The sequence below is a fragment of the Cebus imitator genome, unplaced genomic scaffold, assembly GCF_001604975.1.
Source record: "Cebus imitator isolate Cc_AM_T3 unplaced genomic scaffold, Cebus_imitator-1.0 Scaffold309, whole genome shotgun sequence".
Lineage (NCBI taxonomy): Eukaryota > Metazoa > Chordata > Mammalia > Primates > Cebidae > Cebus > Cebus imitator.
Window position 1 is genome coordinate 646,231 of NW_016107624.1, and position 27,728 is coordinate 673,958.

At 42.6% G+C, this 27,728-nt stretch overlaps 1 protein-coding gene across 3 annotated transcripts in view; it reads right to left on the bottom strand.

The window, feature by feature from the left end:
* CDK5RAP2 (CDK5 regulatory subunit associated protein 2) overlaps nucleotides 1-27,728 on the bottom strand; it is a 199,379-nt gene that overhangs the window by 118,997 nt on the left and 52,654 nt on the right. For all 3 annotated transcript variants that reach the window (XM_017503288.2, XM_017503290.2, XM_017503287.2), the window contains exons 8-12: nucleotides 24,972-25,134; nucleotides 23,454-23,507; nucleotides 22,518-22,637; nucleotides 19,740-19,832; nucleotides 13,948-14,166 (exon numbers count right to left, since the gene is read on the bottom strand). In XM_017503288.2, the coding sequence (XP_017358777.1) occupies nucleotides 13,948-14,166; nucleotides 19,740-19,832; nucleotides 22,518-22,637; nucleotides 23,454-23,507; nucleotides 24,972-25,134 (649 nt within the window). The remainder of the gene's footprint in view (nucleotides 1-13,947; nucleotides 14,167-19,739; nucleotides 19,833-22,517; nucleotides 22,638-23,453; nucleotides 23,508-24,971; nucleotides 25,135-27,728) is intronic.

A 27,728-nucleotide genomic window follows, 5' to 3' on the forward strand; every position in this document is an offset into this window, starting at 1 on the left:
AGGCCTCTCGCACCAGTTAGCCAAATTGTGAATGCAAAGAAAAAGTTGAAGGAAATTAAAAGTGCTCCTCCAGTGACTTCCAGCGAACAAATGAATGGTAAGAAAGCTAAACAGCCTTGCTGATATGGAGGAAGTTATGGTCTGAATAGATCAAACCAGCCACAACATTCCCTTAAGCCAAAGTCTAATCCAGAGCAAAGCCTTAACTCTCTTCAATTCTATGAGGACTGAGAGAGGTGAAGAAACTGCGAAAAGAACAAATAATAACTGAAGCTAGCAGGGGTTGGTTCCTGAGGTTTAAGGAAAGATGCCATCTAAGTAACATAAAAGTGCATGGACGTTACAAGTGTTGATGTAGAAGCTGCAGTTCGTTACCCAAGGGATCTAAATAAGATAATTGATGGAGGTAGCTACACTAAACAACAGGTTTTCAATGCAGACGACACAGCCTTATGCTGGAAGAAGATGCCATCTAGGAGTTTCATAGCTAGAGAGGAACAGTCAATGTCTGGCTTCAAAACTTCAAAGGACAGGGTGACTTACTTATTAGGGGTTAACACAGCTAGTAACTTTAAGTGGAAGCTGATGCTCACCTATGATTCCAAAACTCCTTAAAAATTATGCTAAATCAACTCTGTCCTCTACAATGAAACAACAAAATCTAAATGACAGCACATCTGTTTACAGCATGGTCCACTGAATATTTCAAGCCCACTGTTGAGACCTGCTATTCAAAACAAAGATTCCTTTAAAAATATTACTGCTCTCATCACTGGTCATTAGAGAAAAGCAAATCAAAACCACATTGAGATGCCATTTCACGCCAGTTAGACTGGCAATCATTAAAAAATCTGGACACAACAGATGGTGGAGAGGATGTGGAGCAACAGGAATGCTTTTACACTGTTGGTGGGAGTGTAAATTAGTTCAACCCTTGTGGAAGACAGTGTGGTGATTCCTCAAGGATCTAGAAATAGAAATTCCACTTGACCCAGCAATCCCATTACTGGATATATACCCAAAGAATTATAAATCATTCTATTATAAACACACATGCATACATATGTTCACTGCAGAACTGTTTACAACAGCAAAGACCTGGAACCAACCCAAATGCCCATCAATGATAGACTGGACAAAGGAAATGTGGCACATATACACCATGGAATACTATGCAGCCATTAAAAAGGGTGAGTTCATGTCCTTTGTAGGGACATGGATGAATCTGGAAACCATCATTCTCAGCAAACTGACACAAGAACAGAAAACCAAACACCGCATGTTCTCATTCACAGGCGGGTGTTGAACAATGAGAACACATGAGCACAGGGAGGGGAACGTCACACACTGGGGTCTGTTTGTGGGTAGGGGGCTAGGGGAGGGACAGCGTGGGTGGGGAGGCTGGGAAGGAATAACATTGGGAGAAACGCCTGATGTAGGTGACGGGTGGATAGACAGCAAACCACCATGGCATGTGTATATCTATGCAACAATCCTGCAAGATCTGCACATGTACCCCAGAACTTAAAGTACAATTAAAAAAAATGTGTGTAGGCCGGGCGCAGTGGCTCACGCCTGTAATCCCAGCACTTTGGGAGGCCAAGGTGGGTGGATCACGAGGTCAAGAGATAGAGACCATCCTGGTCAACATGGTGAAACCCCGTCTCTACTAAAAAATACAAAAAATCAGCTGGGCATGGTGGCGCATGCCTGTAATCCCAGCTACTCAGGAGGCTGAGGCAGGAGAATTGCCTGAGTCCAGGAGGCGGAGGTTGCGGTGAGCCGAGATCGCGCCATTGCACTCCAGCCTGGGTAACAAGAGCGAAACTCCATCTCAAAAAAAAAAAAAAATGTGTGTGTGTGGGTGTGTGTGGGTGTGTGTGTGTGTGTGTGTGTGTGTGTGTTACTGCTCATTGACAATGCACCTGGTCATCCAAGAGCTCTGATGGAGATGTACAAGAAGATGAATGTTGTTTTCATGCCTGCTAACACAATATCCATTCTGCAACCCACAGATCAAGGAGTAATTTTAACTTTTCAAGTCTCTAAGAAATGTATTTTTAAAATGACTCCTCTGCCGGGCACGGTGGCTCAAGCCTGTAATCCCAGCACTTTGGGAGGCCGAGGCGGGTGGATCACGAGGTCAAGAGATCGAGACCATCCTGGTCAACATGGTGAAACCCCGTCTCTACTAAAACTACAAAAAATTAGCTGGGCATGGTGGCGCGTGCCTGTAATCCCAGCTACTCAGGAGGCTGAGGCAGGAGAATTGCCTGAACCCAGGAGGCGGAGGTTGCGCTGAGCCGAGATCGCGCCATTGCACTCCAGCCTGGGTAACAAGAGCGAAACTCCGTCTCAAAAAAAAGAAAAAAAAAAAAAAAATGACTCCTCTGATGGATCTGGGCAACATAAATTGAAAACCTTCTGGAAAGAATTCATCATTCTAAATACCATTAGTAACATTCGTGATTCATAAGAAGGGTCAAAATACCAACATTACAGAAATTTGAAAGAGTCTGATTTCAACTCTCAGGATGACTATGAGGGATTCAAGACTTCACTTCACTGCTAATGTGAGGGAAATAGAAGTGGAGTCTGAAGATCTGACTGAATTGCTGTAAGCTCATGATAAAGCTTGAACAAACGAGGAATTACTTCTTATGAATGGGCAAAGAAAGTAGTTTCTTGAGATGGAATCTTCTCCATCTCAAGATGCTGTGAACATTGTTGAAATGACAACAAAAGAGTTAGAATATTATATAAACTTAGTTGATAAAGCAGCAGCAGGGTTGGAGAGGACTGAGTCCAATTTTGAAAGAAGTTCTGTCGTGGGTAAAATGTTACAAACAGCATCACACGCCATTGAGAAATATTTTGTGAAAAGAGTTAATCAATGTGGCAAACTTCATTATTGCAGCAACCACCACCCTATCAGTCAGCAGCCATCAACACTGAGGCAAGACCTTCCACCAACAAAGATGACAGCTAGTTGAAGTTTCTAATGATCATTAGTATTTTTGGGCAGTAAAGTATTTTTAATTCAGATATGTACATTGTTACTTTAGACATAATGCTGTTGCACACATAACAGACCATAGTATAGGGTTAACATAAATTTTATTTTCACTGGAAAACCAAAAAATTCATATGACTTGCTTTATTCCAATCCTAATATCTCCTGGGGGATGTCTGTACTTTAATTATACCCTTTTTACCAATCAGAAAACTGAAGTTCAAAGACTTGAAGCAACTTAACCAAAGTAACACAGGTAAAAAGTAGTGAAAGCAGTATCTGAAACCAAGTCTATCTGTATTCTTTTTACTACACCAGTGATTTTACAAGCCAAACCTAAGAAGCTCTAGGATTAGGAATACTCAAACCTGCTTGGATACCAGTATCCTCTAACTACATGTTCTTGGGCATTCCTCCAGAAACGGACTCACTAGCTTAGGGAGGGGCACAGAAAATTATATTTGATTTCAATACAAAAAGCCACCATTCTCAGGAATCTGCAGAGCCCCCCTGGGTGCATCTGTTTTATCTGCTTCTGAACAAAGGGTTTACACAAGAAAAAAAAAGAACCCCATCCTATACCAGACTATCATCTTGATTTAAAGTTAGTGCTGCCACAGCAAGACCTGTATAATGATGTCAACTGATGGCCTCAATTTCTACACTAATGGGCAATTTTCCTTCAAGATTCACGGGTGCACGCTGGACTAGCACTGGGCTGAGAGCTGCCTCTGCATGGCAGGGCTCTCTTAGAGCAGACTGGCTGATTAAAAAAAAAAAAAAAATTAAGTGGATTATTTGAAAAATAACATGTCCCTAAAATCTTAGAATCACATTAGAAATGAAAAGCCAAGCCCTCACACTTCCTCTTCCAGCCAGCTAGTTTTGTTTTATCTCTGGCCAAATGCAGAATGAAAAGGTTCTCATCCATCAATTTTCCACCTTATCAGGTTTCACTGAGAGAAAGCTTGTCAAAGTGCTCAGTGGTTACCTTTAAATATACAAAGGAAATTTCTCCACAAACTTAATGAGGAAGAGAGTACTCTGTGATATAAGGAGAATTTCCAAAATTAGTAGATCAAGAGTCGTGTTCAAGCCATGTTTTGTGGAGCCTCATTGCTCCTGGGGGCTGTGGCAGAAACAGATGCTGCGGGGAGGTGGGTGCCAGGCCTCCTACCTCACTTCACCCTCAGCAGTTCCACTTTTATGTTTTCTCTCCATAACAGTTCATTCAAACAAATAATTCATATGCTGGGGGAAAAAAAACTGGAGGCCACCAGAATGTAACAGTCCTTGCCATAAAGAACCAACAAACATGTGACTCACCTAACAGTATGGCGCTAGCTATGATGACTGCGCAAGTTCTGAGCAAGGGGCTTGATGGAGCTTTCACCAGTTGCCTCCTCCAGCCCCACTCACTGTTCCCCATGAGCCAGGCTCATTCATGCCCCCAAGCCTTGGCACAGGCCTTCCTGTTACCAGGAATGCATTCTCACCTCCCATTCCCCCAGGCAAACAGCTACTTATCCTTCAAGTCTCAGCTCAAATCCACCTCCTCTGTGAAGCCTTCCATCCCTCCCCCTCTGGTCTCTTAGCACAGTTCCATTCTCTGAGCTTCCACAGCATTCCGTCCATCCCACTATCAGGACTTACCATGCTATATTTTAATTAGCTCTTTGCATTTCTATTCTATTTCTTCACTAGATTCCTTCAGAGGCTGTATATGATTTGATTCAGTCCTGTACACCTAGTGCCCAGGACAGAGCCTGGCATAGAAATGATAAAATGAGCGGGTGAGATAAGGAAAAATATCCCTATTTGCGCCCCATGGAGATCACAGCAATTCCATATGAAAACTGATGGGAACATCCTTTTAAAGCAGCTTTAACAGCAGCCCCACGTGTGTGCTACTGAGATACTCCAGAGTTTCCCAATAGAAGAGTGCTCCGACTCCCTTCCTAGAGGGATCAATAAGCTGGAAAGGAACAGACAAGCACTTTCTTCAGAGGAGAGGTTGCTGTTGATCCAGGAAGAAACTTACAGCTTTGGTGGCTTGGGTGGTAAAAGGCCAGACCACATTTATTAATCAACAGCACCTGGTAGATTCCAGCAAGTGACGGTTTGTCATTCAAAGTCCTGAGCCAGCCCCCACCACACAATTAAAAGCAGAAAAAGAGGGGAAAAAAGGAGGAATTTGATACACTGAGCATCAACTTCTCTGTGCCAGGAACCACAGTAGGCATTTTCTCACACATTACATTTTGTTTAATCCTAAAATAGATATAATCAATCCCATTTTAAGGTAGTGAACATTAGTTCAGTGAGTTTAAGTAGTTGGCTTAGAGTTAAGCACTTTTAAGTGAAGCTGAGATTGCAACCCAAGTTGAGAACTATTTTCCGCTGTTCCAAAGATACAACTGAAACTGCTAAGGTTCTAGTGCCCGAGGCCAAGGCACCGTCATCAAAATAACTACCAATTATTGCTCATTTATGATCTGTCAAGTATTATGCTAAGTGTCACTTCCTCTCTCAAATAATCCTAACAACTGATGGCTATTATTCTGATAAGAAATGGACATCCTATGGTTCGAGGAGGCAAATTTGCTGGTTCACAGTTCAACAACTAGTAAGTAATGGAGCCAGGACTCCAAACCAGTTTGATTCCAGTGTTTCTGCATTCAGACTCTCTCACAAGAAACTGAAATTTGCAAAGACAGTACTTCTTTCCACATGGGACATTTAAACTGCACATTATTCTGTAAAGATACCAACTCAAAATCTTCATACCTAATAAATTTATATATATCTTTTTTTTTTAAGGCAAGAGGAGCTTTGACCCTTAGTAAAAAACATACTACCTCAGGTCTGTGGTCTTAGCCCTAGCCAACCAGCCTGTAGAGACACTGTCTCCAAATGCCATGTTTTGATTCTGATTTACCAAGAGATGTTCTAAATGCTGTCGCAATCTCATTCAGAACTATCCATCAATGAGTGCATGTGAGAACTGGGGGGTTCAGGCTGAACTACCCTGAAATTAAACCCACTCCTGTCAAAGCACATGGGATTAGCCATCTGGGTGACAGGTACAACTTTAATTAGATTTTTGGGCTTTAGCCAGCAAATACATCCCCACAGAGCTAAGTGCCCAGGTACTGAAGCACATATTTGTCAGGGTAGTGGATGACAGGTCTCATAACAGATTAAAGCATTCTGAAACAGTCTGAGGAATATGGCTAAGCCAATGGTCTAATATATGTTGCTTATCAAGGAGAACAAAAAAAAACCTTAGCTTGCTTCTCTCCCACGCCTACCCTGAGTAGAATACCGAGTGTTTGAAACAGAGAGAGTGAACCTAAAACGAAGATTTCTTTTTCTCACCTTTCACCAAACACACACATTCATGCACGTGTGCACACTCACACACACTAAAAGGACAGCCCAGGTCTCTGGGTTCTGACAATGTATCAAACTCAGATGTATGAAGGCAGAGATGTAAAGATCCAAGCAGCATCCCCGTTACCAACCTCAGGAGTAGGACACTTTAAACATCACAGTTCGGGTATAGACTTGGGAACACTGAATTTCTTGTTTGCTTTTGCAAAGGTCTCCTGAATTTCCGTGAAGGGCTATGGGTCCCTTTGGCAACAAAGAGGTATAATACAATACAGGGAATCTTTCTGTGATCCTCACTTTTTGAACTTCTTCATTCTAAACAAGATTCCCAAACTAAAAATCAAAGCTTGTATTCACCAGAGCCTAACAATATCATTACAAGTACTCAATAAATGTGTGTTGAATAAACAAACAAATGCAAACTACAACACATGCTGAGTCAACTGGCACTAGGTCACTGCAATCACAGGCAATTAAAACAAACAAACATAGAGAACCGACTCTCGGGGTTCAACTTTTCGGTGTTCATGCACAATCAGACACAGTGAATTCATAAGCCTCTGATCCAAGCTGAATTTTCAGCAAAAGAATTGCCTCCCTACAAAATGTTAAAGAATAGACACAATAAGACTGGCAATAAATGTTGTTGGCATGAGCAAAGGATGGTTTGATCACATCCAAGAGTAATGGTTGGCTTACCATCAAAATTCAAGGAATGCTACAAAAACCAGGACTGCTTGATCTGGATCCCATACACAGGCTTTAAGTCATGGCTCATCTGTGAAACAGGGTTGCAGCATTTCCAACTGATTTTGTAGTTCTTGTGCAAGAAGAGAACGAGAAACAGCTAGATATAGTCCCAGGGACTGAAAACCTTCTGCTTACAAACTTACTGATTTGGATAACATTAATCTGTCCCTGTGCAGAATTGCTTTTGTTGAATGGAGTTATTGTTGAAGACACTATAAACTGCTCAAAGTACTCTTTATAAAAGTCCACCAGAGACAATTCTTTTCTTGGGCCTCAGTGCCAGCAAAAGCTGTCCTTTTACTTCACATATTCATCTTACAGACACTAGAGACCTTGTAACTGATTTTCTCTTTTTGCTTTCCCTGCCAGAAACTGCCAGTTGAATTGTAAGTCCCCCTCTTTAGCACTGTGAAGGATATCACAACAAGCTTTTTTTCTTTTTGAAATAGAATCTCGCTCTGTTGCCCAGGCTGGAGTGCAATGACACGATCTCAGCTTGCTGTAATCTCCACCTGCCAGGTTCAAGTCATTCTCCTGCCTCAGCCTCCTGAGTAGCTAGGACTACAGGCGTGCACCACCATGCTAAGCTAATTTTTGTAGTTTTAATAGAGGTGGAGTTTCACCATGTTGACCAGGCTGGTCTTGAACTCCTGACCTCAGGTGATCCACCCACTTCGGCCTCCCAAAGTGCTGGTATTACAGGCATGAGACAAGGCACCCAACCACAACATGCATTTTTATATACTCACTCTGTGCCAGGCGCAGTGGCTCACACCTATAATCCTAAAACTTTGGGAGGCCAAGGTGGAAGGACTGCTTGAGGTCAAGAATTCAAGACCAGTCTGGGCAACATAGCAAAACCCTTTCTCTATAAAAATATAACAAATTAGCCGGGCGCGGTGGCTCACACCTGTAATCCCAGCACTTTGGGAGGCCGAGGCGGGTGGATCATGAGGTCAAGAGATAGAGACCATCCTGGTCAACACGGTGAAACCCCGTCTCTAGTAAAACTACAAAAAATTAGCTGGGCATGGTGGCGCGTGCCTGTAATCCCAGCTACTCAGGAGGCTGAGGCAGGAGAATTGCCTGAACCCAGGGGGCGGAGGTTGCAGTGAGCCGAGATCGCGCCATTGCACTCCAGCCTGGGTAACAAGAGCGAAACTCCGTCTCAAAAAATATATATATATATGTATAACAAATTAGCCAGGTGTGGTAGTGCATGTCTATAGCCCCAGCTACTCAGGCGGCTGAGACAGGAAGATTACTTGAGCCTGAAGGTTTGAAGCTGCAGTGAGCTAGGATCGTGCCACTACACACCAGCCTGAGTGATAGAGTAAGACCCTGCCTTGAATGAACGAATTAATTAAAATACTCACTCTGGTTTTATTTTGCTAGTCACTTTTATTTTTCCTTGACCCTAAAGCCTTTATTTTTAATTTCAATTAATTTTATGACTTTTTATAAACCTCTGCAAGTATTTCTGAAACACAAAAAGGAACAAATTACAATGTTTACAGCTTCAATTAGCCAGAATATTTCAAGTTGGGTGTTCTTGAGAATATATTATTCTGGTCTGTTGAAAAGCTGAAAATATACCAATCTTCCTTTCTGCCAAAAGCACAGTATACTCAACATAATTACTGATGGCTTGGCATAGCAACAGCATAGTCTCTTAGCAAAGTCCTGAAATTAGATACAGTCCATAGACCTGAATCCATGTCACATATACATCACTTTCTATGTAACGACAGACAAGCAATGTAAATGCTGAGGCACAGATTAATCTATAAAATGGGAAAAACATTCTCTATGCCCAAATCCAATGCTGGGAGCATTATGTGTGCACATAGGCAATCTTTATAAATTGTAAAGTACAATCTATACCTAAGGATCATACATGCTGTATTTCTACCATTCTGAATAGCAGTTTTCATTACCAAAGAGGACAATGAGGGTTAAGCTGAATGTAAATTGAGAACGAGACCTGTGTTTCAGATGTTGTCCTTACCAATGTTTTCTTTATCCTACCTGTGGGATGCAGCAAAGTTTGAGTAAACATGAGAGGGACACAAAGCTGAACACCCTAGAGCCCTCGTGGATGAAGCATTGAATATGCACCAAGTCAAGCCCTAGAAGGCACACCTGAGCACCCCCATTACAGAGAAACAGGTTCCTTTTCTTTTTCCCCTATAACTCTTACCTCTCAGAACCTGACTTATGTGTTAAGGAAAGCCTTTTCTCATCTTGTTTCCTGGCTTTCCCTCATGGATCCATCCTCTAGACCTCTATCAGACTAGTCTTTCTAAACTGCAAATCTGAGCCTGTCAACCCTCTGACTGTCATACCCAACCCCTACCCCGCCAGGGGCCCCTTGCCTACACCTCAAGCCCAGGATCCCAAATTCTGCATCCAAGGCTCTCCACAAACCAACTTCTCTCTAGTTAATCTCCTGTCACATCCCTAAAGGTACCACCCTTCAACCACCCCACACTCTTCTTCCCCAAAATCACCATACCCTCTCCCACCTCTGAACCTTTGCCTTCTATACAAAACCCTCCTCTCCCTTGCCTATCTATTAATCTCTAGCTCAAACATCAGAACCAGTTCAAAAGTTACTTTCCCCAGGAGCCTGCTGTGGTCCTGCAAGCCACTTCCTTTCTTTGTGCTCCTGTGGTAGTTTGTTCATGTCTCTATAATGGAATTTTCTCCTTATCTAGTAGAGGGCTCGCACCAAGTGTTCAACGTTGCTGAATGTATGAATGGATTCCTTTCTTTTGCCAGGACAGAAACAGAGACCACTAAAAGGTCTAGGTTTTCCTGTCTGTTTCAATCCAAAAGCAACACCAGTAAGAGCTGGTGAGTGGGAGGTACTCCAGTTAAATAAGAAGCCTAGTTACCAGAAACAAGCTGATAAGCTATGCAAGGCTAGTGTGTTATGCTCCACCTGTGCATTTATCCTAGCACCATAAGGCAAAAGTACCACCCCGCCATGTTTCCTCAGGCTCTGAGTAAGCCAGTACTCCCAAGACCAGGTGTAAAATAGTCATGTGAGATGGACACATCCAAATTCTTTGACTATAAGCAAAAGTTAACTAGAGATACAACTGTGATACCATATCTATGCAAAAAGAAGGAAACCACAGCCAAATCATCTTGTTGGAAACATGTATGTAACTTGATGTGTAAAGGCAGTCATGAGGAGATGCCAGGAAGCTTGAGTCACTGGCATGCTCACCTGAGGAAAGCATTTAGAGTATATAGCGCTGTTTTGGTCTGCCCAGTGCCCTGAAACAAAATACCACTTTCTCTGGGTACCTGCTCATCCCCTTCCAAACGTGGTTCTAGGGGAGGCTGCCAATGACACACACACACACACTCCCCACTTCTGCCAAGGCACAATGAACATGCGACCCAAACTGAGATTCTCAGTACCTCACCCATCTGGCCGGCCTGACAAGACACCAGCCAGGGCAGCAAACTGTGGGAATCCTTTTTCCTCTTCTGCAATAAACTGGGAAGATGTGATCCCAGCATGGCTGGCAATGAGTAGTTCAACCACTGGGAGCTGGAGTATGGATGCAAGAAAAAACAGCCAGCTCTCAGAGATAGAGTCTGTCCTGGTAGTGTTCCAGAGCTCCTGTCCTTCCAGCAGTTTACACAAGGCAATCAAGTTCCCTTTCTACCAAACTTAGTTCAAGCCAGGTTTCTGGCACTCACAAGAAAGCCCTACCCACAGTATACTCACCCCAGTCCTTGCCCTCCTGCCATCATAGTCCCCTTCCATTCCTTGCCAAATACCTCCATATGAAGACGTATACATGTTATATAGGAATACATCTTTTTATCCACAGCAGCCCAAAATTCTTCTAGAAGTACCATAATTTACATAAAAAAATAAATTATGAAACCAACAAATAACGTCTAACAACAGAGGTATACCTAAGAAAATTACAGTATATACACTTGATGTAATGTTATACAGCCATTTCAAATGATTACAGAGACTGTGTGTGTGTGTGTGTGTGTGTGTGTGTGTCATCCCCTCATCCTCAGCCATCCAAATTTTACCAAACATATATAATGGCAGTGGGGAATGGGGGATAATTGTTTTAAGCTAGAAAAAATTGTCATCTAATAGTGAAGAACATAAGAATTGCCTATGAAACGTGCGGCTCTGGACCCCCTGGCCAGCCTTCTCTTTATCTCATCTATGTAAAGGCACACTACTCAAATCTTACTCCTCTCATTCTCAAGTGTCAGCACCTCCTAGATTTCCCTAACTACTGCATCACACAGGATCTTTTGCACTGAGTATAGGTTATATTAATTAGCTGTGGATTTTAAACTGTTTTGTATTTTGTCTTGTATAACATTTTCATCTCCCTTAGAAAAATAAAACTTTCAGGAGTTATGGATTGTAATTCCATCAGTATCTAAACCAGATATATTCTGTGTTCAGTAACATCCAATAAATATGAGAAACAGGTTTTTTAATAACATGCAATAAACTAGTGCACTCTAACATTGCTGGTGGCTGCATAAAATGAGTCAGCCTTTTGGACAACTTGGCAGCATGATTAACCAGTATAAAATACTGGCCAGGTACAGTGTCTCACACCTGTAATCCTGGCACTTTCAGAGGCCAAGATGGGAAGATCACTTGAAACCAGGAGTTTGAGACCAGCCTGGGCAACAAAGCCAGATCCTGTCTCCACAAAAAATAAAAATTAAATTAGCTGGGCATGGTGGTATTCACCTGAAGTCCCAGCTACACAGGAGGGTGAGGTACTCAGATCCCTTGAGCCCAGAAGGTTTAGGCTGCAGTGAATTATGAGCATGCCACCGCACTCCAGTTTAGGAATAGTACGAAATTCTGTCTTTAAAAAAAGTGTGTGTGTGTGTGTGTACATATATATATATATATATACACACACACACACATATATATGTGTATATGTACATATACATATATATAAGTGTGTGTGTGTGTACATATATATATACACACACACACACACATATGTGTATATGTACATATACATATATATGTGTATATATATGTGTGTGTATATGTATATATATATATGTGTGTGTGTATATATATGTGTGTGTGTGTGTGTGTATGTGTATATATATACACAAAAAGCACTATCTGACCCAGTAATCTCACTCCATAGGATCTATCCTAGAGATTTCAAGAGAAAATATCCTTAAGTCAAAAGATGTCCACTATGGCATTAAATAGCCAAAATATCCAGCAAAGGAAATTATTAAGTAAATCATGTGAAATCTATTCCATGAAAGAACATGCATCATCATTCAACTTGATTGTTCTGGAGCCTACAACATGGGATGGTGCCTCTGACAGAGTAAGTGATCAAAGAATACAGAATGGTATGTAGCCACTAATTAGACCTGGAGCCCAGGGGCACCAGGAGTAATACTGAAAATCAGAAACAGTTACTTTGTCAGGGTAGTGGAATTATAGCTACTATTTTCTTATTTTTCTAGATTTCCTTTATGGTTCCATTAATGTTTGTTAAAATTTTATTAAAATACGCAAACAGTGATTTCCCTCTCTGGGATCCCCTCTCACAACAGCATGGGAGCTTGAAAATAAATAAATAAATAAAATATGCAAACATTTGCATTTCAATTCTTTCTTCAGTGTTAACACTGGGATTTCAACCTCTGGATCCTGGTGTCCCTACCATCAGCAGCCACCAGAGAACTAACCACCAGTACTCTTTTGAGTCCTCTGCTATAATGAGTGCCTGGCCCAGGATCTCAGGCAGACAATTCAATTAACCTGCATGGCAACGATCACTCAGACTCTGACCCCAATCCTACCTGATTGCACCAACACTATGTATCTGGACGCAACTCTCAGGAGGGATTAAATTAAAAGACACTGAATATTTAAGTTTAAGTATAATTGAAATGTAATAAGCCTACGAAATTCAGAGAGGATTTTTAAATGCTAATACCCAATGCTAAATAGAGTACAGTCATTAAAAAGATCACCTAGAGAAACCTGGTATAATCTTTCTGGAGAACAATTTGAATAAATCTATAAAACAGTCCTTAAAATACTCATACTCTTTGGCCCAGTTATTATACCTCTATCAGGAATAATCGGTGAGGTGGGATGGTGGCATGTGCCTATAATCCCAGCTACTCAGGAGGCTGAGGTGGGAGGATCACTTGAGCCCAAGAGTTCAGGAAAAGCCCAGGAAAAAGAGTGAGACCCTATCTCAAAAAAACAAAAAAGGAAGAATCAGTGGATAAATATTTATGTACAAGAATATTTGCTGCAGAAGTCATAAGGCAAAAAAAAATAAAAAAAAAAAAGGAAAATAACCTAAATGCCGCTCAAAAAAGAGCTAGTTAAATAAACTGCAATACATCCAAGTGATGAAATATTATGCTGGCACAAAAAAATTGTTTTTGAAGAACATTCATGATATGGCAATACACCAGAGAGAGAACATTAAATTTTAAAAAGCACGATACAAAACTGTATTTTCAGCTTGATACCAACTGTGTGTGTGTGTGTGTGTGTGTGTGTGTGTGTGTGTGTGTGTGTGTGTGTGTCAGAGAAAGAAAGAGGATAAAAGGACTGAAATATCAAATAGATCAAATGAAGATGGTCATTTTGAGGTAGTGAGATGAGTATAATTTTTTCTTAAGTCTTCTGTACTGAATATCACCCTACAACCAGACAGACACGGCCACATAGTCCCAGCCCCAACGCACTGCCCGCTGTGTCAGAAGGGCAAGGAGGTACTCACAAGGATGGTGCATTCTCCTTTGCTCTTCTCTCGATGGGCTTCCTCCAGGTCCTTCTCCAGTCTCTCCCTCTCCTGCTGCAAGTCACTCAGCTCCTGGGTGATCTTCTTAATGCTTCTACGCAGCCTGTGGTTCTCTGTACTCTTGGTGAGGTTTTGTGAGCGCAGCTCAGCCAAAAGGGCTTCCTTTTCTGATAGAGCAGCCTCATAGCCTTCAGACCCCTAGAAGAGAAGGCAGAGAGGCAAGATAAGCTAATTTTCATACCTCATGAAGCAAACCAAGAAGCCTGGGCTCTTTTTCACCTTGGGGGAATAAAAGAAAAAAAAAAAAAAGATTAACATAGATAACATTCAGAATCCAAAGCAAAAATAATATGAAGATTTTGGAATAACATAGGATAATGTTTCTTATGATGTGATGTTAAGGAAGAAAAGAGTATGGTCGTGTGAAAGAAGTACTTTCTTAAAGGACCAGAAGAAAAGCACAAATTTTCACACTAACTGTCTTTAGTTGGGTGAGACTATAATTTATTTTCTTCCTATCTCTGTATTTTCAACTGTTCTAAGGTAAGTGAGCATGTTACTTCAATAATGATTTAAAAAACAATTTAATCAAGTCATTTTTAAATGGTAGAAAATGAAGACCTTCATTTGAAAATGTGAAAGTTGTCAGAATCAAAATGGAGTCATTTGTGTTAAAAAAAAAAAACAAAAAAAAAACCTTGACAAATAGATTCGGGTAAGGCTATGAAGACGGATTACTCAGACATAAATGCCTCATAACAAAAGCTATCACAAAGGACTCTGTAAAAACCACAACCTTGCACAAAGGCCACTGCAATCCTACACAAAAACACTTCTCCAAGGACATCTGCCCAGCAACTGCCTATCCCACCTAGGGCTGGTGTCATCCTTGTTACTGATGCTTGTAGCCAAGGATAAGTGTCTCAATACAGTTATGTAATTCTTATTTTTCTGTAAAAATCTTTGTCTTCCTTAACCTCCCTGAATATGCACATAGCTATGACACACGTATTCCCACTCCAATGTCCTATTCCTGAATTAAGTATCATTTTATTTTAGAGAGATTCTCTCTGTTGTTTAGGTTGACAAAAAACAGAGTTGTATGTAAGCACTTGCAATGTTCATCCACGTAAGAATGGCTCAAACCCAGAGTCATTTGGAGAAAAAAAAAAAGTGGTCAGCATGCTAGTTCCATGGCCAGCCCGAGAGACTATAACTTCAGCAAAGTCCAAGTACAAAATGAGTCAAGAATATGTGGAATTTCAGTAATACACAGTTCACTAAAGAAAACACATACGATTGGCCAGGCGCGTTGGCCTGTAATCCCAGCACTTTGGGAGGCCAAGGCAGGCAGATCACCTGAGGTCAGGAGTTTGAGACCAGCCTGACCAACATGGAGACACCCCATCTCTACGAAAAAATACAAAATTAGCCAGGCGTGGTGGCACATGCCTATAATCCGAGCTACTCTGGGAGGCTGAGGCAGTAGTATCACTTGAACCCAGCAGGCGGAGGTTGCGGTAGGCTGAGATTGTGCCATTACACTCCAGCCTGGGTAACAAGCGAAATTTCATCTCCAAAAAACAGAAAATACATACAATTATCAAATACATGTACATCTGTGAAATGGGAAGTAATTACCTTTCTTTTCTTTTAATTATATTTTTTCCTTCTTTTTTTTCTGAAAGCTGGTTTATCAGCATTCCACTAACTATAGCATATATACAGAAAGGTACACAAATCATCAGTGTACAGCTCAACAAATATTCACAAACTGAACACACTCATATCAAGAAACACATTCTTAGCCAGGCACAGCGGCTCACTGACTGTAATCCCAACACTTTGGGAGGAATTAGCTCTATTTTGTTATGGTCATTGTGAAGATTGAATAGGATACACAGGCTGGGTATGGTGGCTTACGCCTATAATCCCAGCACGTTGGGAGCCTGAGGCAGGTGGATCACCTGAGGTCAGGTGTTCAAGACCAGTCTGACCAATATGGTGAAACCCCATCTCTACCAAAAATACAAAAATTAGCAGGGCATGGTGGCCGGCCCCTGTAGTCCCAGCTACTCGGGAGGCTGAGACAGGAGAACTGCTTGAACCTGGAAGGGTGAGGTTGCAGTAGGCCGAGATTGTGCCACTACACTCCAGTCTGGGTGACAGAGCAAGACTCCATCTCAAATATACATAAATAAATCCAGTTCTACTTTTCCTTTACTTATTCCATTATCTTTCATTCCCAATCAAAAGATAACAGAGGTTCCACAAACCAAAAGCTATATATAGTAACACGATTAACCAAGAATTTGAAACACAGGCCAAAGTACTGTTTTTGTCCGAATACCACCCAATCTAAGGGTGAGCTAACAGCATTTACTGTGCCCATACATGCTTTCTTATTTAATCCTTGTGTGATTATCTAGATTTTACAATGCACAAATAGACTGTGAGAGCTCAAATATCTTGCCCAAGGTTACAGTTAGTGACATGGTTTGGCTGTGTCCCCACCCAAATCTCATCTTGAATTGTAGCTCCCATAATTTCCACGTGCCAGTGGGAGGGACCCGGTGGGAGGTAACTGAATCATGGGGGCAGATATTTCCCAGGCTGTTCTCATGATAGTGAAAAAGTCTCACAAGTTCTGATGGTTTTATAAAGAGCAGGTCCCTTGCACATGCTCTCCTCCCTGTGACCATGAAAGACGTGTCTTTGCTCCTCCTTCGCCTTCTGCCATGATTGTGATTCCCCAGCCATGAAGAACTGTGAGTCCATTAAACCTCTTTTCTTTATACATTCCCAGTCTTGGGTATGTCTTTATTAGCAGCATGAGAATGAATTAGTACAGTTATCAAGAGAAGAGTCAAGATTCAAATCCATGTCCCACTCCATGTTCTTCCCAGTAAAAAGAATATGGTACCTCCATATAATGGACTCTACACAGTTGTTTAAAAAGACTGAGTAGCACAGAGCTAAACGTGCACACACACCCCACATAAACTAATCAATGCATGTCAACTGCTAAAAATCTAAACAAGGTATCCTGTACTATGTCAATGTTCTGGCAGTGATATTATATCACAATTATGCAAGATGTTACCTTTAGGAGAACTGGGTAAAGAGGATACAGAATGCACATGTAAATCTACAATTATCTCAAAATAAAAATTAAAAAGGAAAAGACCGGGTAGATCTATATATACTGCCATGGCAAGAATGTTAAATTTTTTTTAAAAGTCATAGAACAAAATATATATTATGATCCTATTTCATTGTTTAAAGTTTATATGCATATATGTATAAATATGCATTAGAGTCAAAGCAAGAGGTGAGTTTACTATGATTTCTATCAACCTCTTACTACTACTTTAAGTATTTTACACATTTCCTACAATGTGCATTTTTACTTTAATAGCTAGAAGGACGCCGTTTCCAATTTGAAAATATTTTTTAAATAAGTATGGAGGTAGCAGCAGCCAGGCCACACTATCACCTAAACAGTGATAGCAGTGATCAGAATTCACATCTCTGTGCTTCTGAACTTTGGCAATCACATCAGGAGTTTAAATATCACCTGCTGTTGCTTCAGTGTCAGGCTTGATGCCAACCTTGTGAACACTGGCTAACTTATGCTGCAGTTGGCTCAAATCACATGATATCCCAAAAAGATCCAAATACATGGGGGAAAAAAATGCATTTACAAGTATCTGTGCACTGTTCAAACTATGTAGACCTCACAATGAGATCGCTAATGTAGGTGTGGTGTGTGCGTTTACTCACACACCAGCAGAGGAGTGGAAAGAACATAGGCTTTGAAGACAGACTTGAGTTCAAGTCCTGCAAAAACTCACTGGTTTGTAAATCTGCTACCTCCTTGGGCAAGGATTAAATGAGGATTCTCTGAAGAGGCAACCTGACATGTATAACCTGAGGAGTTAAAACAGTTCCCGATCTCTGTGTGCTGCAAGATAAGAAACCTGACCAACACTGTACACTGTAAGACCTCAAAACTCATTCTTAAAGTCTTCTGATTAAGACTGGGGGTTATTAAGCTAAATGTACGTAATAAATCTGGGTAACATTTAAATTTACAAGATTCCTTTCTTTCCTTTAAGGCCCATTATAACAAGTAAAATATCACAATGTTTATACCAGTCTCTCTAGCTATCAGCAGCCAACAGATTTTTTCCCAAGCAATGGAAAACATAATTTTCCCAAGAATTCAGCTTCTAAAGCTTGCTTATTTTCTATGCAAGGAAAAAGAGAAACAGTATAAAGTATAATCTTAGCTCCATTTCATCAAACACTGTCAAAACGGTGAGAGAAGGCATGTCTGAGATTCCAAAAGCAAAGATTTGTCTATGTTCCTAGCGTACCATGATTTAAACCAAATTACTTCAATTATTCTTATTGTGAACCAAAGCTCTGCAAAAGATAAAGGATGGGATATGAATCTTGGAAATGAAACAGTCTTAAATTAGATTTAATTTCTAACTTCTACATTACAACAAAAAGCGACATCAGTGCAAGGGGTGGGAGGAAGAAGCTTCAGGCAGCAGGGATTTATTTTGTTGATGACACTTTATCGGTTTATTAAGTTATTAGTGATAGGTATAAGCTGTATAGAAAACTAGAAACATGAGAAGAAACACATAAAAATAATTTAAAACACAAAATTAAAATTAGGAAGAAAGAGGGGTTGATCAGGAGTCCTTGTAGTTCCACATTGGTGGGTAGAGGGAGGAGAGAAAAGGCAGGTCAAAAGCATCAAGGTCTGGAACAGAACCTGGAAAGGGGCAGCTGAGACCAAGGCAGCCAGGTGAGGGAGATATGGGTTGGCAGTAAAAGCACAGTCTTCAGAGTCAGATTGGCTCTGGAGTCAAATCCTAGCTCTATTACTTACCAGTTCGGAGACTCTAAGCAAGTTACTAGAATTTAACTTGGATTTCCTCAGCAATTAAAACAAACAAAAAAAATTAATAGTATTTACTTCGTTGAGCTGCTATGCAGATAACTGAGATAATCTATGGGGAGCACTTAGCAGGCCTTGGCACATAGTACGTGTTCAATAAATGTCTCTTGCTATTATTAGCAATTACTACACTAAAATCTTGGCTCTGCCATTTGGTAACTATGTGACAGTGAACAAGCCACATATACTCCTGAGTCTCAAAAGCTCACAAATACAGTCAGGCGCAGTGGTTCACACCTGTAATCCTAGCACTTTGGAAGGCCAAGGTAGGTGGATCACTTGAGGTCAGGAGTTCAAGACCAGCCTGGCCAACATGGTGAGACCCTGTCTTTAGTAAAAATTAGCCAGGCACGGTGGTGGGCTGTAATGCCAGCTACTCAGAATGCTGATGCAGGAAAATTGCCTGAACCCAGGAGGTGGAGGTTGCAGTGAGGACAGAGAGAGCCTTCATCTTAAAAAAAAATTCACAAACACAAGGGGGATGATGATTACCTTCCCCACAGGCTGGTGAAGATTAAATGAGATAATCCACATATCTTCCACTATTACTTAGCACAGAGCACACTCAGCACTCCTAAATGTGGAGGTACTTATTATCATATTGAGGAGGGGGCTGGAAAAGCTCCCAAATCTGGTGGGGAATTTCCCTTTAATTAGACTGAACAAATTCTATCACTAAAGACCACCCATGGTTTTCCTTATTAAAATCGTCCAAGTTCCTTTCAGCTGCAGAGTCCTAGCCTCACCAGGGGTCAGGATCAAAGAGACAGCCACTTAAGTCAAAGTGATCACTTACCTGGAATTCCTGGGTCTGTGCTTTCTGCAGGGCCTCTCTGGCTTTAGCAAAGGCAGCACTGAGCTTTTCAATTTCAGAGTTAAGTCCTTCAACCTGGAGAAAAATCAAGAATTCCAGCCAAGTATATGACTGGCCCCTCCTCTCTCTGCACAGCCCACATGCTTTCCCTGCTCAATTGTGTCGTGCTTATAATCAAGGGCTTTGTAGTCAGAAAAGATCCGAATGGGATTTCCAGTTTAAGCCTTTTACTAGCTGGGTAACTTCAGGCAAGGTACCTAACATCTTTAAGACTCCATTGCCTCAACTGTAAAATGAGGATACCAAGACTCACCCAGCTATTGTGTTGTTAGGGTTAAATAAGGTAATGTGTATCAGTGCTAAAATAATGCCTGGCTCATATTGTTACCATTATTATTATCTGTATAGATTACCTACCCAACAACCTAGCCTGGGTATTCCCCAAATTCCTCATCTTCCAGTGACTTTCTCCTACACCCTGGAGTTGGCCATGAACCACTGTGGCCACACCCTGGACTTTGCCAGCACCCAGGGCAGCTTCACCACCAATGTCCTGACACACTGAAGCCCTCCCTTCTCTGCTGGGCCTAAAACTCCCCACACGTGATACAATGTTGACTTTTTTTTTTTTTTGGAGACAGGTTCTTGGTCTGTCACCCAGGCTAGAGTACAGTGGCCGATCACAGCTCACTGCAACTTCAACTTCCAGGGCTCAAGCAAGTCTCCTGCCTCAGCCTCCCAAGTAGCTGGGACCACGGGTATATGCCACCATATCCAGCTACTTTTATGTATTTTTATAAGAGATACAGTCTCTCCTTGTTGCCCAGGCTGGTCTCAAATTCCTGGTCTCAAGCGATCCTCCCACCTCAGCCTCCCAAAATGTTGGAATAAAAGGCCATCATGCCCACCATGACAACTATTACTAGGAGGCAAATCTCTGCTGCATCTGACACTGGTGATCATTCAAACTCCTTAGCAACACCACCACAGTTTCCTGGTTAGTTTCCTACTTCTGCAACCATTCCTTCTGTCTCCTTTGTGCATTCCTCTTCCTATCCCTGAAATTCTGATGTCCTCTGCAATCCCATCGTCAACCTTCTTTCCCATTCTATACTCTCCTTAGATACGCAGATCAACTCTCAAAATCTTAATTCACACGTGTACACAAGGGATTCCTAGATTGACCTCTTCAGGACTGAGCTCTGTCCAAACTTTAGGCAGGCACATTATCCGCTTCCTGGACATCTCACATGGATGGTCCATGGGCTCCTCAACGTCTGCACTTTCTAATCAGATTCATCACATCCACCACTGCCCCAAATCTTGCCATCAGCCTCCATTGTCCATGCTTTGAACTGAGTCAGTGGCACCACCATACCTCTAGTCATGCAAGCCAGACACCTATAAGTCATCCTTCATTATGCTTCTCTGAAGTACCACATCTAATCCTCTAATTTTCCCAACCCTATTTCTAATTACTTTGAATTTATTTCTTGAATAAGCCCCTCTCCCTCCATTCCTACTTGCTGTGCCCACTGCTCTAATTCAGCCTTTCTTGGCTCTCACGGAGGCTACTGGTCTCCCAGCCTCCATTCTCTCCCTCCTACAATCCACTCTTCAGATAGAGCCAGGGACCTCTCCAAAACGAAAACGTGCTTAAGAGTTTTCAGAGACCTTAAGTGCCACTCAAGCAGCTCAATATGATTAGTTCCCTCAACCCCCACCGGCTGGCCACTTGAAGAAGCTTCAAATTCTCTCTCCTCCTTTAAGTTTTACACTTTGTGCTCTGACAACTCCAAACTGTATGTGGTGCACATAGGGTCTCTACTAACTAAACACCTTGACCAATGTTCTCCCTCTGTCCAAAATGGCCTCCCCATCCCTGCCTTCCTTCCCAACTAACTCCTACTCATCCTTTAAGATGCAGCTCAGACACCTTCTCCTCTAAGCACTACTCCCCACACGTGACATCCTCGCCTAATCTGGATCAGGTCCCCTTCCCTCTACCTCCCCAGCTCCCTACACTTCCCTCAACCACAACACTCATCACTCTTTCTTCCCCAGTAGACTTGCAGGCAGAGCTGGGTTTTCTTCTCTGTGTCTGTGCCTAGCATAGTTACTAGGACACAAGAGATTGCCATAGTCAGGACAAGAAAACAGCGCAGGCCCATCAGCTGCCACCTTGGATGACAGAGGCAACACTCAGGTAGCTCTTTAACCGGCTCAGCCATGGCCTTGCCTCCCAAAACTCCTTTATCTCAATTTTCTGTTATCCTTCAAAAGATTAAACCTGCATCATCCAATGCCGCAGTCACTAGCCACATGTGGCTCTCGGCATGTGAAATGCAGTTAGACTAAATTGAGGTGTGCTGTAAACACATCTGGACCTCAAAATGCTTAGTTCTGGGAAAAAAGTGTGGACTGTCTCATTACTTTTGTTTTATTGATTACATGTTGAAATGATTATGTTTGGGGATATACATATATATATATATACACACACAATTAAAATTCGTTTCTTTTTACTTCTTTTAATGTGGCCACTAGAAAGTTTTAAATCACATATGTAACTCATATTTCTATTGGACAGCACTGGATTAGACACTCCAAAAGAATTTCCGGTTGACTACAGCATCATTTTCCGACTTCACTGTTTCAGCTCTCTTATAAATTTTTTATCTAAAGCTAAAAATTCAGGGTAGGACAGGCCAGTCATAGAAACTAATAAAGAAAAATCTTACTGAAGTGTATCAGGCATACCTCTTTTTCCTTTGATTTTAATGCCATGGTTAAACCCTGAATGGCTTTATCCCTCTTTAAACTATTTTTCTTCTCTGTAGAAATTTCTCTTTCCTTCTCTCTCAGGTCCTCCTCAAGTGCCTAAATTAGATTAGAAAAAGATTCACTAAGTTGATGCGTTCCAACCAAAATGCACTGTAAATATATCTTTAAGAGCACACTCAAATGCAGTTATTCTATCTTATTCCTGTCAACCTGTGATTAATGTTTCCAAGTGGAGCTGAACACAGTGGCATCAGCTCCAAGTTACTGTGTTACCGCTCCCGGCAACAGGGCTGGGTGAAGGGAAGGGGATCAAATCAGTTAAGACGATGACAGCTATTCCTATGGGAAGGATTCCAATACCTTCTGGAATCTGAATACAGTCACTCAGAGTCTTTGAAACCATACCAGGTTATTTGGGGGAAATAACAGATCATTAATTTCATTCCTTTTGATGGAGACTGAACTATGCATTTATAGTCTGAGTTCATTTCTAAAGATAATCACCACTGCCTCCCTCCCGGGCTGCTGCGAGTATCAAATGGGATAATGGATGTGAAAGCACTTTCTAAGCTGGCAGGCACTACACAAATGCCTCCTGCTGTGACAGAGGAACCATGGAGCAGGCGCAGGTCCGAATCTTTGCTCTACCTCTTCCTAGCTATGTGCTCTTAGGCAAGTGACCTCATCTCTCGGGGCCTCAGGTACCACATCTGTAAAATGGGAATGCCTACTTCACAGAGTTATTGCAAAGATTAAGAAACCCTTTCTAGAGTACCTTATGCTTGGCTGGCATACAGCAGCATTCAGTGAATGACAGCTACTGTGACAGAATTATCTGCTGCACTCAGAATAAAACAAGAGGCAAGAATAGGCTAAATCTTCAATACATTTTTTAAAATTGTATCAGCATACCTGGATCCTCTCTTCAAAGCTGTTTCTCTCCTTCTGATGTTCCATTTGTGCAGCCTAAGAAAAGGCATTAATTGGTGTCAAGAAGAGACATGCAATCCAACAGCTTCTCCAGAACAATTAGAATGAGCACGTCCTTGTTGCCTACTCACTTTCCCCCACTACTGTGGAACTCATTAAAACAAGTGTCCCCTCCCTCTCTCTGCCCCACCCAAAGCCCCGCCTGATTTGAATGACGAAAAAACGTGAAGACAAACAACCTACACTAGCTGATCACCAGCCCCACAGAGAGTAAACCAAGGTGCTGCTGAACAAGATGGAGGCCTACTAGAGGGCAGGGCCAGGGAAGTGGGAAAGAGGGTTGAGAGGAGGGGCAGGAGACAGCTGTGGATTACAGATGAAAACGAACTGCCAAGGCTACAGCATTCACTGCCACAGCAGGAACACAGGCTCTGCCCCATGAAGAAATCAAGACTTTCTGTGAACAGCCGGAACATCCCCAATGTGAACATACCACCTGCAGCAGCTACTCTTAGTCCAACAAGAATGGAAGGCCTAGACTAAGACCTACCTGCACTTCCCTGGCCTGCCCACCCTCTTCAAAAGAGCTTGCTGGGGAGGCCGCCTAGTGCGGGGGCAGGAGTCCGGGGAGGCTTTGGGGTCAGCTACTAGTAACCCATCTCTTGGAACCTGGAAAAATGTAACAATTCCTCTGAGCCTATTTCTAAACTTGACAAGGAGACCATGAGCTATATCTCACCAGGTGGCTAACAGGACTGAATAAGGGGGTATGCGGAACCTCTCCTGTACCCCTTCCCACCCTACCTCTCAAGTTGCAGACGAAATTTGGCCTCACACCTACTTCTAACCAAAAAGGCAAGATGGAAAACAATGCACCACAACTGCATCCTAAGAAAGCCCAAAGGATGAAAATAAAGTCCCCAGGTAACAGCAAATCAATACATGGTAAAACAGAGCAAGCAGGTAAGGACTGGTTTTTTTAAGCAACCCTTTTTTTTTTTTTTTTTTGAGACGGAGTTTCACTCTGTCGCCAGGCTGGAGGGCAGTGGTGTGATCTCAGCTCACCGCAACCTTTGCCTCCCAGGTTCAAGCAATTCTCCTGCCTCAGCCTCCCGACTAGCTGGGACTACAGGCACCAGCCACCATGCCCAGTTAATTTTTGTATTTTTAGTAGAGACAGGGTTTCACCATGTTGGTCAGAATGGTCTCAATCTCTTGACCTCGTGATCCGCCCACCTTGGCCTCCCAAAGTGCTAGGATTACAGGTGGAAGCCACTGCACCTGGCCTTAAGCAACTCTTTATAGTAACAGGAGGCTGTGAAGGAAAAAGAACGACAGGACTCCTGACAAAGGCAGTTTTTGCTCACTCCTCAGCTGACAGGGAACTCATATTTAGAAGCAGACTATGTGTGAACCATAAGGACTGAATGCGCATTCCATTTCCCACAGAGGAGTCTAGGCGGCTAATTAAAGTCCCTGCTTCATGTCCCGTCACCTCACCTCAGTTTCTCTCTCCTTCTCTTCCCTCCGAGCAGCAAAAAGTCCTCGGAGCTCTCCAGATGACACATTCTCATCAGGAGATGCCATCTGAGATTTCTCTTCTTTAAGGCACTGAATTAAAGCTTCTTTGCTCTTCAAAGACAGCTTCAACTCCTCAATCAGTCTAAAAGAGAACAAAATTTAAATATTAATTCTAAGCTGTTCTCTTAGCTCAGTGGAGCAGGAGGAGGCAGGAAATGGGGCCAGGTATCTTCAAAGTAGACATATACAATGGCTGAACATAAACAGAATCACATTTTGCAGGGAGGAGATTAAGGGCCAGAATTTGTGTGACATTAACTGGTCCCCTGCCTGCCTCCAGCCTGGCTCCAGTCAATTCAACTCAGAGCTTCTGGACTTTAACCAAGCCGTAAAGCTGTTCAAATACCTTTGACAGCCCCCACCAACAGCAGTGGACCACTAATTTTTTTGGCCAAGAAATCCTCTCTCCAAAAGAAATGCCACTGAAATCTAAGCAAACAAAACCAATGAAGCAGAGCTGTTCTGGTGAGTGTGGAAGAAGTGGCAAGAAGCCTCTTGCCAAGGCTTCTCAGGGCAAAGTTTAAAAACACACTGATGTTCAAGATAAAGGTGAAACTCCTTTGCAGGCTTTCTAGGCCCCAGGTCTTAGGGCTTACCAGATCAGAGGCCCCTGCTGACAGCTTCGGTCTCCTCTCACAGGAAACCATCGCCCTGCCCTCTCCGTCTCCACTCAGTAGCCTCACTTCCAGTTCCCTGCGGAAGCCAGACTGTTTCATGCCTCTGCGCCTTTGCTTATGCTATTCCCTCTGAATGCGCATTCCATATTCAGACGGAATGCTATTCCCCACCTAAAATGCCCTTCCCCACCCTACCCCCATCTCACCCCCACCTCTACCTGCCAAACACCCATTCATCCTGCCAGAGTTAATTAAGTATCACCTCCCCTCCAGGAAGCTTTGCTACCCTGCACCCCTAGGGCCCCCCTCAGGAACAGGTGAACACATCCCTCTGTGGGCTGTGTTATCAAACACAATATAATTACCAAATTATCCCATAGCAACTGCCCCTTGGCCATGGCAAGTAATTCAACCTCTCTGAGCCTGTGCCTCCTCAGCTGCAAAACAGGGTTGACTTGCGATTGTGGACCGGAGACAAGCTATTTAAAACAACCTTGCACCACTCCTGGAATATGGTGGAACTCAACAAATGGCAGTTGCTGTAATTATTACTTTTTTTTTTTTTTAACATGTAGCAATTAGCATTTTGTCAGAAGACCCTAGGAATAGCCTTTCTGCAGCTAGGGCTAGAAAGCAACTTTGTTTGGTAGAAAGAACAAATGTTCTGCAGTCAGACAGAGCTGCCCTAGTGAAACACAGCTTCCCAGGATGAAGTAAGGAGGGAGACAAAGGTAACTAAAACACCTAGCAATGCACTGGTATACAGGGTGTCAGGCAGCACTGGAGCAATGCCCCAGAAAACCTGGAAAGAGGTGTAAGATTGCCCTCTAGGGGTTCAACTCCGAAATCGTCACATAATCAACGGGAAAGGTAGTCACCAAAATATACACTTAAAATTGAAGCACTGAGTTGTACGTAATTTATACGTCAACGAACTTTTTTTTTTTTTTTTTTTTTTTAGTAACCTTAAAGCAAGTTCTAGATAGGGAACAGAAAAAGTAGGCAGGCCTGGTGCGGACTCCTGCGGCCAAGCTGGAGCACCAGGCCCATCTAAGCGGAGCAGTAGCCTCAATCCAGCAACATGATACCCAGGGCTGCCAATCTCCCAGGTTTTAAAGAGAAGCTGGAAATCCAGACTTCTGCATGAAATTCAATTTTTTACATATTAGCAACTAATTCACACTTTAAAAAATACTATAAGCCAAACAACGTATCTGTTGGCATATATGATCTGCAGGGCTCCCCAGTACTAATTGTCTTAAAGACACAGAGCAGCTCAAAGACCAGATTGAAGACAATAAAGTAGCTAAAGCATGCACCTTTAAAAAGAGCGGTGGGAGCCCAGAAAGACATTGGCAGAGCCCATCCACGTCAGCGCTAAAGATTCAACAACCTGCCCTGCCCTGCCCAACAGTGAGTCAATCTGTGTGGCAGACCTGGATCCATCTCACCAGGGCAAAACCAAGGACTCTGGCTCCAGTTCTCTGCTAACCATCTGAGCTTGACTTAGCTTCCTAGGCAGGCCTGCCTTCAGGGAGGGAGCACACTGATCCTACACCCAGGAGTTTCACCACAAACGGGGCCACACCCTGAGCAAAATCCACAGTTGGCATCTGACTGCTGCACTGGTCTCTGGGCGTGAACCTGGGGCACAGCTATCCCTGAGACACAGCTGTATTCACAGGACTGACAAATTGGGATTCAGTGCCTGTCCAGTCAGACCTATGGGAAATCAAAGGAAGATGCAGCCTTTAGCAAAGCCATGATTCAACATCCATGGAGACTCTACCGCCTAGAACACAGTAAGTACTTGATACAGGTTAACCTTTCCCAAAGTCCCCCTTCCAAAAAAGATGAGCGATCAAGCTTCTGTGGCACATGCTAATAGGACCACTCTCCTCTAGGATCGCCTTAAAATGTGCCAGGCTCTGTACCTTTATGTGCTGTTCTCTCTGCTTGGCAAAGCGTCCTCACCCAACTCCCAGGACTCCTTGTCTGAGAAGCCCTCCCCATTCCCACGCCCAAGCACATCTTGCTCTTGTCACAGCACAGAACCCTA